General features: G+C 40.4%; 2 protein-coding genes across 5 annotated transcripts in view; one reads left to right on the forward strand and one right to left on the reverse strand.

Annotated features, from left to right (window-relative positions):
- Positions 1–291: 291 nt before the first annotated feature.
- On the reverse strand, positions 292–4,569 carry RPA3 (replication protein A3). Its single transcript, XM_055307340.1, has 4 exons — positions 4,438–4,569; positions 2,955–3,029; positions 1,423–1,531; positions 292–647 (listed from the first exon to the last, which is right to left on the reverse strand). Exons 1-4 carry the CDS (start codon positions 4,534–4,536, stop codon positions 565–567), a joined length of 366 nt encoding a protein of 121 aa, XP_055163315.1. The 5' UTR covers positions 4,537–4,569; the 3' UTR covers positions 292–564.
- Positions 4,490–18,789, forward strand: part of UMAD1 (UBAP1-MVB12-associated (UMA) domain containing 1) — a 229,489-nt gene continuing 215,189 nt past the window's right edge. For all 4 annotated transcript variants that reach the window (XM_055307336.1, XM_055307337.1, XM_055307338.1 and 1 more), the window contains exon 1: positions 4,490–4,888. In XM_055307336.1, the coding sequence (XP_055163311.1) occupies positions 4,490–4,888 (399 nt within the window). The remainder of the gene's footprint in view (positions 4,889–18,789) is intronic.

The following is an 18,789-nucleotide window of genomic DNA, read 5'->3' on the forward strand; positions in this document are numbered from 1 at the left end:
TGGTATTTATGGTTCTTTTGGTTCTGGTTCTCTGGAGGATTCTAATATTGATAACTCACAAATTAGAAAAGATGTAGAATTCTGTTTCCTCTTGTAATTCATTTTTTTTTTTTTTTAGAGTGTCAAGGAAGTAATTCACATAATGTAGTTTATGAAGTAGCAAGGAAATTCTTTACAGTCAGCCCGGGGTTTCATTTGGTAGGTCTAAGTTCTAACCTTACAGCTTTGAAATTCCAGGTCTGTGTTTGAATACATGACTAAAAGAATAAGAATGAAATTATCAACAGTATGTACCATTTCAGCCTTTATTAGTAAAACAGAAAACTAAATTCAAGGCAACTGCTTTGTTCTTGCATCTGATCTGACCATATTACTGGAGACGGGATTCTTTAGGAGGACTTAAGTTTCAATATACAGACAGGTTTCATCAAAAGTGGGATATTGCAGTATCTCATAAGGTTAGGTAAATGAAATAAAAAAGAACAAGTTAAATATTAAAAATCACAGAAATCTCCCTCAAATATCAGGGGTTTACTATGACAGTCTTCAATGTGCTCATCAAGATCAATCATATTGCACAACCCCCAAAGGAAAAAACTGAGGAAACTCATGGGTAATTTTCACAGCTTCATTGTAAAGGCCAAGATCTGAAAAAAACATTTTAGCAAACATTTAGCAAAGATGTAACATTTATTTTCTAAAAGATTTCTACCTATTTTTCTTTTTTTTGCCTTTTAGAGATCAACTTATTATCACAATCTATCTTCTAAAACAGACAAGGATCAAATGTTTATCTGTGGCTCTAAAAAATAAAAGACATGGGCAACTATTCATTTTGATATGCATTCTCCAGGCAGCTCTTGCCTGGTTTTAGGTGTTTTGCATTATTTGATGCTTTTGATACATATTTTGATGCTTTTGATACATATGTTAAAACAAACAAAAAACCATTAAATTTTTGTTTGCAGTATGTTTTGAGTCTCCCTTCCCACAAAGTAATCTTTACTGAGTTTCCTACATATACAAGCATTACTTAAAAGTGGGCGAAAATGTTCTCCCATTTTCCTCTGGGTTCAGAAGATTCCATAGAAATTGAAAGATGGGGACAGCCCGGGTGGCTCAGCGGTTTAGCGCTGCCTTCAGCCCAGGGTGTGGTCCTGGAGACCTGGGATCAAGTCCCACATCGGGCTCCCTGCATGGACCCTGCTTCTCCCTGTGCCTGTGTCTTTACCTCTCTCTCTCTCTCTCTCTCTCTCTCTCTCTGTGTGTGTGTCTCATGAATAAATAAATTAAAACAAAACAAAAAAAAGAACTTGAAAGATGGTAGGACCGAGACTCAAGACCAAGACATCTCAAGCTAAAAATAAAATTGTTTTCCTCCTAATTACATGAAACTACTAAATACTACAATGCTTTATTTACCGAAAGGATGGTTATCTTCTTTAAACTGGACATATGATGCACACATAATGGTTGCCTTGGCCGTTACTCTTCCAACTACTTCCACGATTCCAGAGATTTCTTCATCAAGCTAACACACAAAGAACAAATTGTCAACTTGGTGTTGTCACATTTTTGGTTGATAACTGGGAAAATTGTTACAATTTACTAATTTTTCATTTCATGTAACAAAAACATCTTAAAATATATCAGTGCAAAAACCGAACCGTAAGTTGCTAAAAATGTTTGAGTACTTAATGTCAGCATGTCCAGTCCTATTACCTTTAGCAGTAGCTTCAGGTCCAAAGATCCAGTTAAGTGTTTAGTTGAAGACAAAATCACTTAAAGATAGTGAGAATGTCCACCATTTCTACAAGGAATAGTTTGTTTAAAAGAACCCATTGAAAAAAAATAAAAAAAAAAAAAAAAAAAAAAAAGGGATCCCTGGGTGGCGCAGCGGTTTAGCACCTGCCTTTGGCCCAGGGCGTGATCCTGGGGACCCAGGATCGAATCCCACGTCGGGCTCCCGGTGCATGGAGCCTGCTTCTCACTCTGCCTGTGTCTCTGCCTCTCTCTCTCTCTCTGTGACTATCATAAATAAATAAAAATTAAAAAAAAAAAAAAATAAAAGAACCCATTGAAAGGAAACTTCTATTTTCTATCTCTGTATTCTGTATATGTTAAGCAAGTAGCACATAGATTTGTCTTCATAAAAAAAAAAATTATTTTTTGAGTACAATAAATGTAAAATCTTAGAACAAGTGATAACTGAAGGTACATGTAAACAAAAACAGAAAATACAATTTTAAAAATGTAAAATTCTTGAGGAAGGATAAAATGATTTAAACAAAAGATTTTTTTTTTTAAAGATTTTATTTATTTATTCATGAGAGACACACACACAGAGAGAGAGGCAGAGACACAGGCAGAGGGAGGAGCAGGCTCCATGCAGGGAGCCCAATGTGGGACTCGATCCCGGGTCTCCAGGATCACGCCCTGGGTCAAAGACAGGCGCCAAACCACTGAGCCACCCAGGGATCCCACAAAAGATTCTTTTAATGTGATTTTGTGGTCTTTCATAGGAATAGGAATTATCACCCAGTTAAGGGATGTATTAAAAAATCATGGAGCCCAAAGAATTATTGGTTAGAAATGTAAAGGGATAGGGATCCCTGGGTGGCGCAGCGGTTTAGCGCCTGCCTTTGGCCCAGGGCGCGATCCTGGAGACCCCGGATCGAATCCCATGTCGGGCTCCTGGTGCATGGAGCCTGCTTCCCCTCTGCCTGTGTCTCTGCCTCTCTCTCTCTCACTGTGTGCCTATCATAAATAAAATAAAATTAAATTAAAAAAAAAGAAATGTAAAGGGATATATAATGTAAGAAGAGGAGCTAAGTTTAATTTTAGAGCAGAGAAGTTTTATAAGCTGGTCCTTTATCCATCTACTCCAAGAATCAGAAACATCAGCAAGATACAGAATAAACTACAAGATACACAGAATTAATACTTAAACATACGGGCTCCATCAACTCAATGGTTCCATTTTTTCCTTCTCCATCTGAAAGAATAAACATTTTTCCAGTGGGATGAATCTAAAAGAGAAACACAGTATTAAAAAAAACAACCACATAAACAAAACAAACTTTAAAAATCTCATTAAAATAAAAATATTAAAAGTTTGACAGAAGCAAATTGACCCAAACATATTTAGTCAATGCACACAAATCAACGTTTTGTTTTTTTTGTTTTTTTGTTTTTTTTAAATCAACTGTTTTTGAACAAAACCTGGGGCCCCTGGATGGCTCAGTGGTTGAGCCTCTGCCTTTGGCTCAGGTCCTGATCCTAGGGTCCTGGGATGGAGTCCCCCAGCCGGCTTCTCACAGGGAGCTGCTTCTCCTTCTGCCTGTGTCTCTGGCTCTTTCTGTGTGTCTCTCATGAATGAATGAATGAATGAATGAATAAATAAATAAATAAATCTGGCAACCCTGTGCTAACAACAAATTAAAGAGGATCCATCCTGACGGTGGGATCTTCCAGTACTCATGAGTTAAACAGTATGTATTATACCACAGGGTGTGTTTTAAAAATTACACCTGCGGGGGGTGGGGTGGGGGTGGTTCCTGCTTGGTTAGGTCCTAGAGCCTGGCACTCTTAACCTCAGGGTGGTGAGTTTGAGCTCTACCTTGAGGGTAGAGATTACTTAAAAAAAAAAAAAATTAAGCATGATGAGGTAAAGAGAACTGGTTGTCAGAAGACTTGGGTTCTACTACAGACAGTTGTAAAGAGTGCGGTCAGATCTGGTTTGAAGCTGTGGCCTTAAGAAGTTAACCATACACTACTCCTACCCGGTTTCCCCTACCTGCGGGGTCGAGCAACACCTATTTCAGGATCAAGGCTGGAATGAGCTGCTAAGAGTTTACCCTAGACCCCGCCCCCCGCCCCCCACCCCCTCCCAAGCTTTCTCGGTTCACGGATTCCCAAGCTTCGGGCCTGCCCGTCATCAGCAGGGTGAAGGTGCTGCATCGAACACCGGCATAAGAAAACGGGCCGCTGTGGGGGCTGGAAGGGACGATCGAAGAAAGTTCATGGCGAAGTGACTTGAACGAGAAAACGAAGTCTGAGAAAAGACAGAACTGCGTGACGAACAGAGCAGTTGAAACGTCTGGCTGAACTAAGACACGTAGAGTCGGGTCTCTAGTTTTCTTCTCGTTATCTACAAACGAGGGGCCGGAGTGGGGGGCGCTAGTATTTAGAACGCAGCGCTCCCGAAAACGTCACGACGCCGCGCCCTAAAGCTGGCGCCAAAATGGGGCTGCAGTGCCCAAAAAGAGCGCAAGAAGTCCCCTGGCGTAAAACGAAGCACCCAGGAGCGCAGCGATGCTCCACAGCCCGTCCGCCTTCACCCTCCCTTCCCACCCTCAGGCTGCCGCCCCGCGGCCTCGGGGCCCCCCTCGTCCCCCCGGTGCAAAGCAGGGAGCCCAGGGCAGCGGCGGCGCGCACCTTTTCCAGCCTCCCCACGAAGCAGACCGGCTTGTCGATGAACTGAGCGAGCATGCTGGCATTGATGCGCGACTTGGGCAACTCCATGATGTCCACCATGGCTGCGGCGCGAGCCCCGCGGCCGGCAGGAAACGCGGCGACCAGGGGCGCAGGACGCCGGCGCCAATCGGCGGAGGCCGGCACTCTCCCTCCACCAATCAAAGGCGCGGAAATTGCGATCGCGATCGCGCAGTCCCCGGAGCGGCCCCCGCAGGGCGGGCCGCTTCCGGAAGTGGGGATCGGCTGCCTAGTGACGCGCGGCGTCCCGGAAGGTGCCCGGGTCCTCCGCGGACTGGGCCGCGGAGGCGGGGCTTGGACCGGGCGGGTCGGCGGCTGCCGCCCGGCGAGATCCCGGAAGCAGGGTGTTGGGCTCCTGTGCGGTGGCGGCGGGGGACTGCGGCGCGAGCCTCAGGTAGCTCTTCTCGCGGGAGGCGCCGCAACCGCGCTGTTTCCCTTTCTCCCTCTCGGTCGACGGATGCGGAAGAGAGAGGCGGGACTCGGGTCCTGTCCTGCCGCGGCTTTCTCGGTGCTGCGCACCGGCTCTTCGCGGTTCCCCGCCTCCTTCCCGGCTTCCCGGATCTGCGTGGGGAGCGCGGGGTTCGTGCTGCAGTCGAGGGATCGGGCGTGTTTTGACGGCGGCCCCTCCTGGGGACGGCGGGCGGGGTCGCCGGTGACCCTTCACTGCCTCTGTCGGGCTCCTGCCGCTCACCCGCAGAGTCTGTGACTTAACGGCTCAAGCTGCGTCACTTGCCCTTCTGTCCCTCACCTGTTAGCAGAAGGGTTGGCCTCGTTATTTCTAGGACCCTTTGTAGCCCTGACAGCCTGGCCGCCCTAAGGACGTGAGACCTCCTCCGTGTTAGCAACAAACTAGCTTTTGGGAATGGGTTGTGGTTGGGGGGAGAGGATCACCGAGCTGGGAGAGGAGACGACTTTAAAGAATTGTTAGGTCCTGGACCGGTGAGCTCCTCCTTGAGATATGATTTCCCTATCAAAAAACGAAGGGGTTAGGTAGCATGATCGTTTTGCAAAATCCCTGCGAAGTTTTTGCCCATGTGGTTCACGGACCCGTCCTGACTTCCCGGTGATGTTCCCCCCCGTTGCACCTCGCGCCCCAGGACTTGGAGGCCGGGAAGATCACCTGTTCCAGGGACATTCGGGAGGAGGGGGATTCTTGAATCTGTCGCTGGTTCATGTTTTTGTTTTTGTTTTTGTTTTGTAGGTTTGGGGACTTTTTTGCTGGGATTGGTACCGCCTTGCCAGGAACTTTCTAGAATGAACGCTCATTAAAAAATGGGGGGAAACCAACAACTTTTCATTTGTAAAATGAGTGTGGATTTTCCTAAAACCTCCAGGTTGTCACTATTCGAATTTAGGTACTAGACGGAGTCTCCCAGGATTCTCCCAATTTTGTCTCATAGTTGCCTTAAGCAAAGACGACTCTTTTTGAGACTTCATGCTGCAATTTAAGAGAGAGATCTAAGCACCTTAATTAAATGATAGGCTCCCTCAGTGTTTATTTAGCTGAATATGTTTGTCTTTTCATTCCATGGTCACTAAAACAGATTTAAAGGATTCCGTTAGTACGGTGCATGTTGTTTGTTGTATTGCAAGAATGGTTGTATTTTGTACAAATCAATCGAGTCTGCATTTTTTTTGAGGAAAGCCTTGACGTCTTTTGCACTTCGGAGTTGCTTTGGAAAACAAATTGATGTTCATTATATACCATAGATCGAGGGTACCCATGAATATCCTTAATAGCAGCCCTTAACCTGTCAGATGGTAATGTCATTATTTTATTATACTTAAAAGATCACTTTTACATACCAGTGGCCTTTTCTTAAAATTAAAAAAAAAAAGGAAAAACAAAGATGAAGACTTAGAAGATAATTTTAAACGTCGTTTTTTGGATAGTTTTTGAGTATTTTTTATATTATTTTTTTAAAATTTATTTATTTATTCATGGAGACAGAGGGGGGCGGGTGGAGAGGGGCAGAGACACAGGCAGAGAGGGGAGCAGGCTCCATGCAGGGGGCCCGACATGGGACTCGAATCCGAGACTCCAGGATCGCGCCCTGGACCGAAGGCAGCGCTTAACCGCTGAGCCACCGGGGCTGCCCATGAGTAATTTAAAATGTATTATGCAATACATAATGCACATAGACGAGTATATATAGGTATTATGTATCCTTTCCAGAGAAATTAGATGAACTCACATGGATCCCTCATTCATCTTAAGAAATGTAACTTACGGGCAGCCCTAGTGGCGCAGCGGTTTGGCGCCTGCCTTTGGCCCAGGGCGCGATCCTGGAGACCCAGGATCGAGTCCCACGTCGGGCTCCCTGCATGGAGCCTGCTTCTCCCTCTGCCTGTGTCTCTGCCTCTCTCTCTCTATGTCTCTCATGCATAAACAAATAAAATCTTAAAAAAAAGAGAGAGAGAAATGTAACTTAGCCAGTTAGTAGTTTGCAGTTCTTCAGTTAAATCATCCTCTAGAGGAACCACAAATAAACACTATCTTGACTTTTTTGCTAAGCACCCTAGGCTTTTCTATATAGTTTTATCACACATCTCCGTATTCTTAAATGGTACGTTTCATTTTGCTGGGTTTGACCTTTATATAAATGGAATCATACCATATATATCCTCTGACTTGTTTCTTTTGTTTGTTTTGAGATTAATCCATGTTGGCATATGTGGGTAGAGTTCATTGTTTTCATTCAGCTATTTTGCTCTGTTATTGGCTGACATTTTGCTTGTTTACAGTTCTTTTCTGTTGCTGTGAATGTTCTTGTACCTATTAGTTGGAGCAGTTGTGCAAAGGTATATTAGTAGAATTGCTGGAAGTTAGGGTGTGCATCTTCAGCTATACTAGTAAAATCAAATACAGTTAACCTTTGAACAACAGGTTTGAACTGCATGGGTCTACTTCTATGCAAATTTCTTCAATAAATATAGTACAGTACTGTAGATATATTTTCTCATGATTTTCTTAATATTTTCTTTTTTTCTGGCTTACATATTGTAAGAATACAGCATATAATATGTATAACATACAAAGTATACATTAATCAATTGTTTATGGCTTCTGGTAAGGCTTCCTTTTAATAGATTATTAGTAGTTAAGTTTTGGGGAGAGTCCAGAATTATATGTGGATTTTCAACCGTTGGGGTGGATGGGATGCATATACCAACCACCCATTGTTCAAGGTCAACTGTACTGTGCTAGAAATAGTTGTACCAATGTATTCTTTTATCAGAAGTATAGGAGAATTTCAGTTGATCCATATTTTTGGCAACTCTTAAAAGTTTTTTTTACCCCTGATCTGATGGATGTAAAGTGGTTTCATATTGTGGTCTTAATTTGCTTTCCCTGATTACTAAAAGATTTAACAGGGGCACCTGGGTGGCTCAGTGGTTGACCATCTGGCTTGGGCTCAGGTCATGATCCTAGAGGCCTGGGATCAAGTCCCACATTGGGCTCCTGTCAGGGAGCCTACTTTTCCCTCTGCCTGTGTCTCTGCCTCTCTTTCTGTGTGTCTCATGAATAAAGAAATAAAATCTTTAAAAAAAAAATTGAACAACTTTTCAAATATTTAATGGCTAGTTGTGTTTGTCATTTTGTTGTTATTGGGGTTTTTTTCTGTCTTTTTTTTTTTCCTTTCTTTCATTGGAAAGAGTTCTTTAAATATAGTTAAAATGCTTTTCCCTTTTGTTTAATATAGTTGAAAAAGTCCATTTAAAAAATCTAAGAATAGGAACTCCTGGGTGGCTCAGCGGTTGAATGCCTGCCTTCGGCTCAGGCAGTGATCCTGGAGTCCCAGGATCAAGTCCCACATCAGGCTCCCTGCATGGAGCCTGCTTCTCCCTCTGCTTGTGTCTCTGCCTCTTTCTCTTTGTCATTCTCATGAATAAATAAATAAAATCTTAAAAAAATTAGGAATGTTTTCATATTAAATACATTATATATATTTATTTATTATTATTCTTTAAATATTTTATTTATTGATGAGAGACACAGAGAGAAAGAGGCAGAGACATAGGCAGAGAGGGAGAAGCAGGCTCCATGCGGAAGCCAGATGCGGGACTCGATCCCGGGACCTCGGGATCACAACCTGAGCCAAAGGCAGACGCCCAACCACTGAGCCACCCAGGCATCCCGACATTATATATTTAAAACTGTAGTTTTGCCTTTCCTTTTTAAAAAATACTCCATCATTTAGAATTGCATTTTTATGCATGTTGTCAGGTAGGTATCCAATTTCTTTTGGTTTTTTTTTTTCATTTCCGTTGTCCCAGCATTATTTATTGATTACATCACCATTTGCAACCAACCTTTGGCATCACCTAAGTTTTCATCTCTGTGTGCTCCTCAGCCCCAGTTCTGTTCCATCGGTCTATTTGTCCCTGCACCAGGACCACTCTCTTCAGTACTGTAGTCTTATGATCATTTTTGATGTCTGGGGGGCAAATTTTTTGTCTTGCTGTGTTCTTCAGGAGTGACTTTGTTATTCTTGCCTCTTTGTGACTATCTATAAATTTAGCTTATTGAGGTCAATGAAAAACCATGTTGAGATTTGATCATAGTTGCATCAAATCTTTGGATTGATTTCAGAAGTAACATCTTAACAACCACTCTTACTCTTCTTGACCTAATTAACATCCTTCCAAAAATTTTCAATACAAAATTTTTGACTTTTAGATTAGATTTATTCCTAGCTACCTTGCTGTTGTTGCTAATATAAATGGTATATATATATATATATATATATATTTTTTTTTTTTTTTTTTTTTAAGGTAAAGATTTTAACTGATTGTTGCAGGTACACAGAAGTGCATTTGACCTTCTTTCTGGCCATCCTGCTAAATTTTTATTTCTAGTAATATAGTATAGGATTCTTTAGGTTTTCTAGTCATATGTGAATAATTATAGATTTATTTCTTAACCACTCTTGCATATTATTATTATTTTTCCTTTACCCAGTTTAGAGCTTCTAGTACCATTTGCATACAAGTAGTGTTTCAGGTAAGATGGTGCTTGACTGTATAAGTTAAAATATCTTAAATACACAAAGTCTTAGTTTCACATGTTAAAAAAGTCCAGAGGCATGCAACTCAGCATACAGCTGTGTGGTAATGCCTCTAAGACATCAGGGACCCAGGTTCCTTTTGTCTTTCTCGTCTATGATTCTCAATATCTGGCTCCATTCTTAAGCTCACTTCATAGGCCAGGAGAGGTGCTGAGCACCAGCCATCTTGTCTCCTTCCCAGGCAGTGGAGAAGTGGGCAGGCCAAAGGGACACATCTCCCTTTAAGGAGCCTTTCTGAGAGTTCCCACAACTTGAAGTTCTACTTATTAGGTTAAAGACTTTCCCTTCTATTCCTGCTTTGATAAGAGTTTTAATTGAGTGGCTGTGGATGTTTGATCAGAGCTATTTTTTTTCCATAATTGAGATGATTGAAATGAATATATTTTCCAGTATTAACCCACTCTTGCATTCCCAGAAGAAACACAAGTTGGTTATATTTTCATTTATTATGTATTTCTGGATTTGGCTTGCTATTGTTTTGTTCAGGATATTTGTATCCATATACATGAGTGAGTAATTTTTCTTTCTTGTATAGTCCTTGTATTAGTAAGGATATACAAGGATATACATGGCCTCATGAAATGAGTTGTGGAGTTTCCTGTATTCTCCAGGATTTTTTGTGAAGCTGGAATTATCTGTTCATTGACTGTTAGAATTCATGTTTAAAACATTCTGGGGAACAGCCTGGGTAGCTTAGCGGTTTAGCACTGCCTTCAGCCCAGGTTATAATCCTGGAGACCCAGGATGGAGTCCCATATCGGGCTCCCTGCATGGAGTCTGCTTCTCCCTCTGCCTGTGTCTCTGTCTGTCTCTTTCTCTCTCTGTGTGTGTCTCTCATGAATAAATAAATAACATCTTAAAAAAATAAAAAATTAAAAAATAAAACATTCTGGGTCTCTACCTATTGCTTTAGGCATATCCCACAAGTTTTCGTCCTATCAAGTTCTAAATATTTTCGAGTTTCCAACATATTTCTTTTTTTGACTCATGGGTTTTTATTTCCAAATGTAGAGGTTTTATTTATTAAATTTTATTGTGTTGTTAATTTTTAACATAATTGCATTATAATCAAATGAAGTGTTCTGATACTAGTGCTTTAAACGTATATGAGATTTGCTTTAAGGCTTATCAAGCACATGTTTTGTAAATGTTTCACATATGCTTAAAAAAATGGTATTTTCCAGTTGTTGGATCAAGCTTGTTAATTGCAGTATTCTTTTTTTTTTTTTAATTTTATTTATTTATAGAGACACACAGAGAGAGAGGCAGAGACACAGGCAGAGGGAGAAGCAGGCTCCATGCAGGGAGCCCGACGTGGGACTCGATGCCGGGTCTCCAGGAACACACCCCGGGCTGCAGGCAGCGCTAAACCGCTGCGCCACCGGGGCTGCCCAGTTAATTGCAGTATTCAACTATTTCATCTACCTTTTGTCTAGCTAATGTTTCAAAAATTGAGATAATTGTATTAAAAGTATCTTACAGGGGATCCCTAGGTGGCTCAGTGGTTTGGCGCCTGCCTTTGGCTCAGGGCGCGATCCCGGGATCGAGCCCCACGTCCCGGCATGGAGCCTGCTTCTCCCTCTGCCTGTGTCTCTGCCTCTCTCTGTCTCTCTATCATGAATAAATAAATAAAATATTTAAGAAAATAAATAAAAGTATCTTACAGATAGTAGCAGTGGCAGTTTCTCCTTGATTCTGATGATTTAAAAAATTTTTTTATTGGAGTTCAATTTGCCAACATATAACATAATACCCAGTGCTCATCCTGCCAAGTGCCCCCCTCAGTGCCCATCACCCAGTCACCCCAACCCCCTGCCTACTTGCCCTTCCAGTACGCCTTGTTCATTTCCCAGAGTTAGGTGTCTCATGTTTTGTCACCCTCACTGATATTTTCACTCATTTTCTCCCCTTTCCCTTTATTCCCTTTCACTAATTTTTATATTCCCCAAGTGAATGAGACCATATAATGTTTGTCCTTTTCCGATTGACTTACTTCACTCAGCATAATACCCTCCAGGTCCCTCCATGTTGATGCAAGTGGTGAGTATTTGTCGTTTCTAATGGCTGAGTAATATTCCATTGTATACATAAACCACATCTTCTTTATCCATTCATCTTTCGATGGACACCGAGGCTCCTTCCACAGTTTGGCTATTGTGGACATGGCTGCTAGAAACATCGGGGTGCAGGTGTCCTGGCGTTTCATTGCATCTGAATCTTTGGGGTAAATCCCTAACAGTGCAATTGCTGGGTCATAGGGCAGGTCTATTTTTAACTCTTTGAGGAACCTGCCCACAGTTTTCCAGAGTGGCTGCACCAGTTCACATTCCCACCAACAGTGCAAGAGTGTTCCCTTTTCTCCACATCCTCTCCAACATTTGTGGTTTCCTGCCTTGTTAATTTTCCCCATTCTCACTGGTGGGAGGTGGTATCTCATTGTGGTTTTGATTTGTATTTCCCTGATGGCAAGTGATGCAGAGCATTTTCTCATGTGCTTGTTGGCCATGTCTATGTCTTCCTCTGTGAGGTTTCTCTTCATGTCTTTTGCCCATTTCATGATTGGATTGTTTGTTTCTTTGGTGTTGAGTTTAAGAAGTTCTTTATAAATCTTGGAAACTAGCCCTTTATCTGATACGTCATTTGCAAATATCTTCTCCCATTCTGTAGGTTGTCTTTTAGTTTTGTTGACTGTTTTTTTTGCTGTGCAGAAGCTTCTTATCTTGATGAAGTCCCAATAGTTCATTTTGCTTTTGCTTCTCTTGCCTTATTCTGACGATTTGTATAATCTATTTTGGAAGATTTATTATTCGACACATACACGGTAGGGATTTTGAAGTAAAATGATGAGATGAAGTAACGACTATCTCAAAGCTTGCTTTTCAGCTTGACTTTAATTTTGTCAGGTACTTCTATAGACACAGCTTTTGGTTAGAATTTGTGTCTTTTTTTCCATCCTGTGCTTCACCAGGGGGAGACAGGGTGTGGATGCTCATTTCTTTCTCTCTCCTGTGGCCTATCAGAAAGCTGACTTGGCAGGTCTCAGCTTTAGGGAAGAATAGGCCGATAGCAGCCTGTGCGGCCCAGTGGTTCCCTTCCCTTAACAAGGCACTGCCTTCACTAGGAGGTGTCCATTGTGACAGAAGTGCCCAAAGGTGTGGGGCTGGATTCTTTTCTGTGGCAACACTGGTGTTTGGCAGATCACGAGTGCATTGCCACTTTTCTGTTATATCTTCTCGTGTAAAATATTCATACTGTATAGGGTGCTTGTATTTTGGTGTGTGTTGACCTGAAAGCTTTCAACTTTTCTATGTCTTCCTGTTTTAGATGTGTCCCTTGTAAACAGTGCATATAGCTGGAGGTTTAGTTTTTCTTTCATCTATTTACATTGATTGTGGCTACTGATATTTTTGGATTTGTTTCTATAATCATTTTGTGCATCTTGTGTGTTCTGCTTTTCCTGTTGTCTGTTTTTTCTTGTCCTTTGCTTTCTTTTAACTTGCCTTTTTAATTTTTTTTCCTTAATTCCATTTTATTCCTTTGTATTAGTTCAAATGTTGTGTATTGCTTTTACAATTTTTATGGTCATCTTTTAATATGTCTATTAAAGTCTTAAGTTACTTTACTCTGTGTCAAGCAAAGAACCTATATCTCCATTTACCTTTTTCCCTATTTAAAAAAAATATTTCTGTATTTATTTTAAGGGAGAGAATGAGAGCAGGGAGAGGAGCGGAGAGTGAGGGAGAGAAAAACTGAAGCAGTCTCTGTGCTGAGTCTGGAGCTCCACTTGGGGCTTGACCTCATGACCCCAAGATCATGACCTGAGGCAAAATCAAGAGTCAGACGCTTCAACCGACTGAGCCACCCAAGCACCCCTTCCTATTTTTTAAAAAAGATTTATTTATTTATTCACGAGAGACAGAGAGGTAGAGACACAGGCAGAGGGAGAAACAGGCTCCCCACAAAGAGCCCAATGTAAGACTCGATCCTGGACCCTGGGATCACTCCCTGAGGTGAAGGCAGACGCTCAACTGCTGAGCCATCCAGGTGTCTCACCCCTTCCTATTTTTATGCTGCTGTCTAGAGTTTTAGTTCTGTCTTGATTTCTTATAACTCCACAAACTTGGCATCATTATTGCTTTATGCAGTTGCTGTTACTTGGAATTATTCACATATTTATCATTTATAACTTAGTTTTACGTTTCACCCTTTTTTCTGGTATTATTTCTCTTTTTGAATCTTTGGTAATAAACTTTATTGGTCCCGTTTTTCTGAATATGTTTATTTTATCATTGTTCTCAAAAGATAAGTTTGCCTCTTCTTTCTGTGGAATAGAGTTCTAAGCAAACAGTTACTTTCTTTCAAAACTACTTTTGTATTGTTTTACCCTTATAACACTTTTCCTTAGAACTGTGACTATGTTGTAAGCTGTCATGTCTCTTTATCTGCTTGATCCTCAGTTTGTCTTTGGTGTGATCCTTAGCTTGTTTTTGGTGTTCTGCAATTTTACTGTGTAATGTACCCTGATATGGGTTTCTCTCATTTAGTTTGCTGGTTGGTATATTGTGCTTCAGGAATCTGATAATTTTTGTCTTTATCAGTACTGGGATGTTTTTAACCATCATTGCTTTGAATACTGCCTCTCTCCTATAATCTAGATCTTTCTGGAACTCAGAAGTAAGAAGTATGTTCTCATGTGCTGTTGACCTCTGTTTTAGGATTCATTGGTTTTGATTCTTTGTGTTGAATTCTGGATAATATCTTTCATATCTTCCAGTTTACTAATTCCTTATGCAGTTGTGAGTCATTTGCTCTATCTAAATGCCCTAATTTCTTGCTTTCTTTCTTTCCTTTCCTGTTTGGTTCTTTTTACAAATCTTAGTAGTTCTTATTGATATTCTTTTGTCATTGTTTCAGGTTTCCTTTTATTTCTTCAAATATTACAGAATATATGATAAATCTGTTGATAATTTAGTTTTGCTACCCAAGGTCTTTATGGGTCTCATTCTGTAGGGTTTTGGCTTCTGTTGACTTTTCCTTGCTGTGACTTGTTTCTTCATTTGTATTGTAATTTTTGATTATGAGCTCATGTTTCTTGAAAGTTTTTGGTGAATTCCTTGAGATTTAGTTTGAGAGTTTGTTTCTTCACAGATTTGTGTTTCCTACTTCCCTAGGTGTTTGGGCCCCAGAGGTTGTCCTTGTCCCTGTGGAGCATGGGTCATTAAAACCCAGACTTTTGCCATCAGAAATCAGCAGTGGCCACTGGGTAAATAGTAGCTTTAGGACTTGCATATACTCCTGTGGATTTGTAGGTTTATATCCTTTCTGGCTTGTATAGGATTTCTTTAGTCTTTTGTTGGCTTGGGCATACATTAAAAAAAGGCATATTTATATTTAAGACATTACCACAAATACTCATCATCCTTTCACACAATCAAAAACAAATATAAGCTGGTTTAGAATGTGCATTCATTAGATAGGATTTCAAAAGATATAAAATGTGTTAGGAAGCATAGTAATGAATTCTGGGTCAGTTGGACTTCTTGGTCAGTCCCCTTTGATTGTGTGATTCATGGAAATTTGAGTCAGACTTTGACATATGGTTGACAGAGCTAATGCCAGTTTTTATCTTATGTTTCTTTTTGTGCATTTTGATGAAAACAGGAAGGAGGTAAAACAGCCAGCTTTCTTGTTTTCTCAGAAGTCTGAAGCAAGTCTTAAGACAGATAGCAGTACTTCATGACTAGACTATTAGCAACTTGTTAGGCACTTAACAGTGCTAGTGCCAGTTTTACACAGGACTCAGCACCCATGCTTTGTTCCCACTGGCATGGGAGAGGTGATAGAGAAGCAGGTCAAGATGCAGCAACTAGACTGGGTACTTCTTCTTTTGGAGAAAGTGCCTTGTCTTTTTTTTCCCTCTAGGGTTTAGCACCATGCCTGTCTGGTATTTGGCCTTCAGAACATCTTGGTTGAATGAATTAAAAAGTGAGCAGTTGAAGAAGCAACTGAATTTTAGCAATTTATTTATTTATTTAGTTTTTTAAGTAGGCTCCAGGTCCATCATGTGGCTTGAACTCATGATGCTAAGATCAAGAGTCATATGCTCTATGGATGGAGCCAGCCAGGCACCCCATAACAGTTTGCTTTTATTTAGAGATGAAGTAAAGACTTGTGATGATATTTTTGGTTGTTTTGCAAGTCAAAGGACCTCTTCTTTTTTGTGAGGGGACAGGGAGAGGACCGCCCTGTATGCACCAGGCAGCAAGTTCTTGCCAGACAGTGAATCTGCTGGTATCTTGATCATGAACTTCCCAGCCTCCAGAATTATGAAATATAAATCTACTGTTTATAAGTTAAAAAAAGAGAAGAAAAGAAAAGAAAATGACAGACTTTTACAGGCAATTTTGGGAGTGAGTCCTTTTGGAAGTTGAATGTGTTGGCTCCTGTTGTGTGTTAAATATATTTAAGTGAGCAGATAGAGCAATTTGAAAACCTGCCCTGAAAATTTTATTATTATTATTTTAATATATTTTTTATTCATTCTAGGTTTCCCTGTGCTGTAGAGAGTTGTAAAGAGGTATGACTTTACACCATTCTCCCTTAAGACAGAATTCTCCCATAGAACATTATTTAAATATGCCCCAGGCTATTTTTTTGTGAAAAGATGCTTTAAAAAAAAAAGATTTTATTTATATATTCATGAGAGAAACAGAGAGAGAGAGGCAGAGACACAGGCAGGGAGAAGCAGGCTCCATGCAGGAAGCTTGATATGGGACTAGATCCCAGGATCATACCCTGGGCCAAAGGCAAAAGCTCAACCACTGAGCCACCCAGGTATCCCAAGAGATGCTTTTTGATAGAGTTGTCTGAAGTCTTTTTCAGAATGTTTTTCATTTCACAGTAGCAACGTTGAGTATAGTGGTTAGAAATTCGTATTGTGTTACTAGGAATCTGTGTTATTTAAAGCAAAACTTAAGTAGTTTTGGGACACCTGGCTGGCGCAGTTGGTACAGCATGTGACTCTTGATCTTGGGGTTGTGAATTCGAGTCCAGTGTCGGGGGTACAGTTTAATTTAAAAAAATCATTAAAAAAATTCTTGAATGGCTTTTTTTTTTTGGTGGCAGTTATATAGAATTATGTGGTAGCTCTTCTCAAACATAAAAATTTATTATTGTATCATTACATTAGAAGAGTCAGGGTAAAACTTGACTCAAAATTAAGTTCTTGGTCAGTGAATAAGATCCAAATGATAGAAATTCTAAGTGAAATTTGTTTAAGCTCTTGAAAGGCAGCACCTTTATCTTCTAAATTTCTGTATCTTCCCATACTACTTAGCATCTTTCTTTAGAAAAAAATAAATATATAGTTTTCACATGTCACCACATTAAAGAGGGAATTAAAAAAATAAAACCTCTTGAAATTAAGATGTCTGCTGACTGGAGTACATCACATATTAGGTAATCACACCCATCTGTAGAGGAGCAGGTTATAGTGAAGAATTATCTGGCCAAATACTAAGAGTGAAGAGCTGAGAAACCCTGGTTTAATGTAATGGGAGATTTTACCTTCCTTCCTGCCCCTCCCCCCCCTGCCAATTTTAAGTTCTAGTTAGTTAACATACAATGCAGTAGGGGTTTCTTGAGTAGAATTCAGTGGTTCATCACTTACATACAACACCCAGTACTCATCATAAGTGCCGTCCTTGTTAGGATGAGCATTACCTACCCATGATGATATCCATCACCCATCTAGACCGTCTCCTATCCATCTCCCTCCATTAACCCTCAGTTTATTCTCTATCTTAAGAGTCTATTATGATTTGTTTCCCTTTCTCCTTTTTTCCCCTCCCATATGTTCATCTGTTTTGTTTCTTAAATTGCACATATGAGTAAAATCACATGGTATTTGTTTTTCTCTGATTTATTTCACTTAGCATTATACCTTCTAGCTCTATCCACATCATTGCAAATGCAAGATTTCATTCTTTTTGATGGCTGGGTAATATTCCACTCTATCTATCTATCTATCTATCATCTATCATCTCACATCTTTATCCATTCATCAGTCAGTGGTTTGGGCTTTTTCCATAGTTACTGCTGTGAACATCAGGGTGCATGTACCCCTTTGAATTTGTATTTTTGTATTCTTGGGTAAATACCTAATACTGTAATTGCTGAATACTTGGGTCGTTCTATTTTTAACTTTTTGAGGAACCTCCATACTTTTTCCAGAATGGCTACAGTTTGCATTCCTACCAACAGTGCAAGAGGGTTCACCTTTCCCCACGCCCTGGCTAATACCTTTTGTTTCCTGTGTTGTTAGTTTTAGCCATCGTGACAGGTATGAGATGGTATCTCATTGTGGTTTTGATTTGTATTTCCCTGATGATGAATGATATTGAGCATCTTTTCATGTGTCTTTTAACCATCTGGATGTGTACCCATGTCTTCTGCCTATGAACTGGATTATTTGTTCTTTGGGTGTTGAGTTTGTTAAGTTCTTTGTAGATTTTGGATACTAACCCTTTATCAGATATGTCGTTTGTAGATATCTTCTCCCATTCCATAGACTGCCTTTTAGTTTTGATTGTTTCCTTCACTGTGCAAAAGGTTTTTATCTTGATGAAGTCCCAATAGTTCATTTTTGCTTTTGTTTCTACTCCCTCTGGTGACATATCTAATAAGAAGTTACTATGACCAAGGTCAAAGAGGTTTCTGCTTGTGTTCACCTCTAGGATTTTTGATGGTTTCCTGTCTCACATTTTGGGCTTTCATCCATTTTGAATTTATTTTGGTGTATGCTGTAAGAAAGTGGCCCAGTTTCATTCTTCTGTGTGTTGCTGTTCAGTTTTGCCAACACCGTTTTTTGAAGAGACATTTCTTTCCATTGAATATTATTTCCTGCATTGCTGAAGATTAGTTGACCTTATAGTTAGTTGTGGGTCCATTTCGGCATTTTTCTCTTCTGTTCCATTGATCTCTGTGTCTATTTTTGTGCCAGTACCATAATGTCTTGATGATTACAGCTTTTAATATGGATTAAAGTCCAGAATTGTGATGCCTCCAGCTTTGTTTTTCTTTTTCAGTGTTGCTTTGACTCTTCAGGGTCTTTTATGGTTCTGTACAAGTGTTAGGATTTGTTTTAGCTCTGTGAAAAATGCTGGTGGTATTTTGATGGGGATTGCATTAAATGTGTAGATTGCTTGGGGGTAGTATAGACATTTTA

Source organism: Nyctereutes procyonoides, unplaced genomic scaffold (assembly GCF_905146905.1).
Source record: "Nyctereutes procyonoides isolate TBG_1078 unplaced genomic scaffold, NYPRO_anot_genome, whole genome shotgun sequence".
Lineage (NCBI taxonomy): Eukaryota > Metazoa > Chordata > Mammalia > Carnivora > Canidae > Nyctereutes > Nyctereutes procyonoides.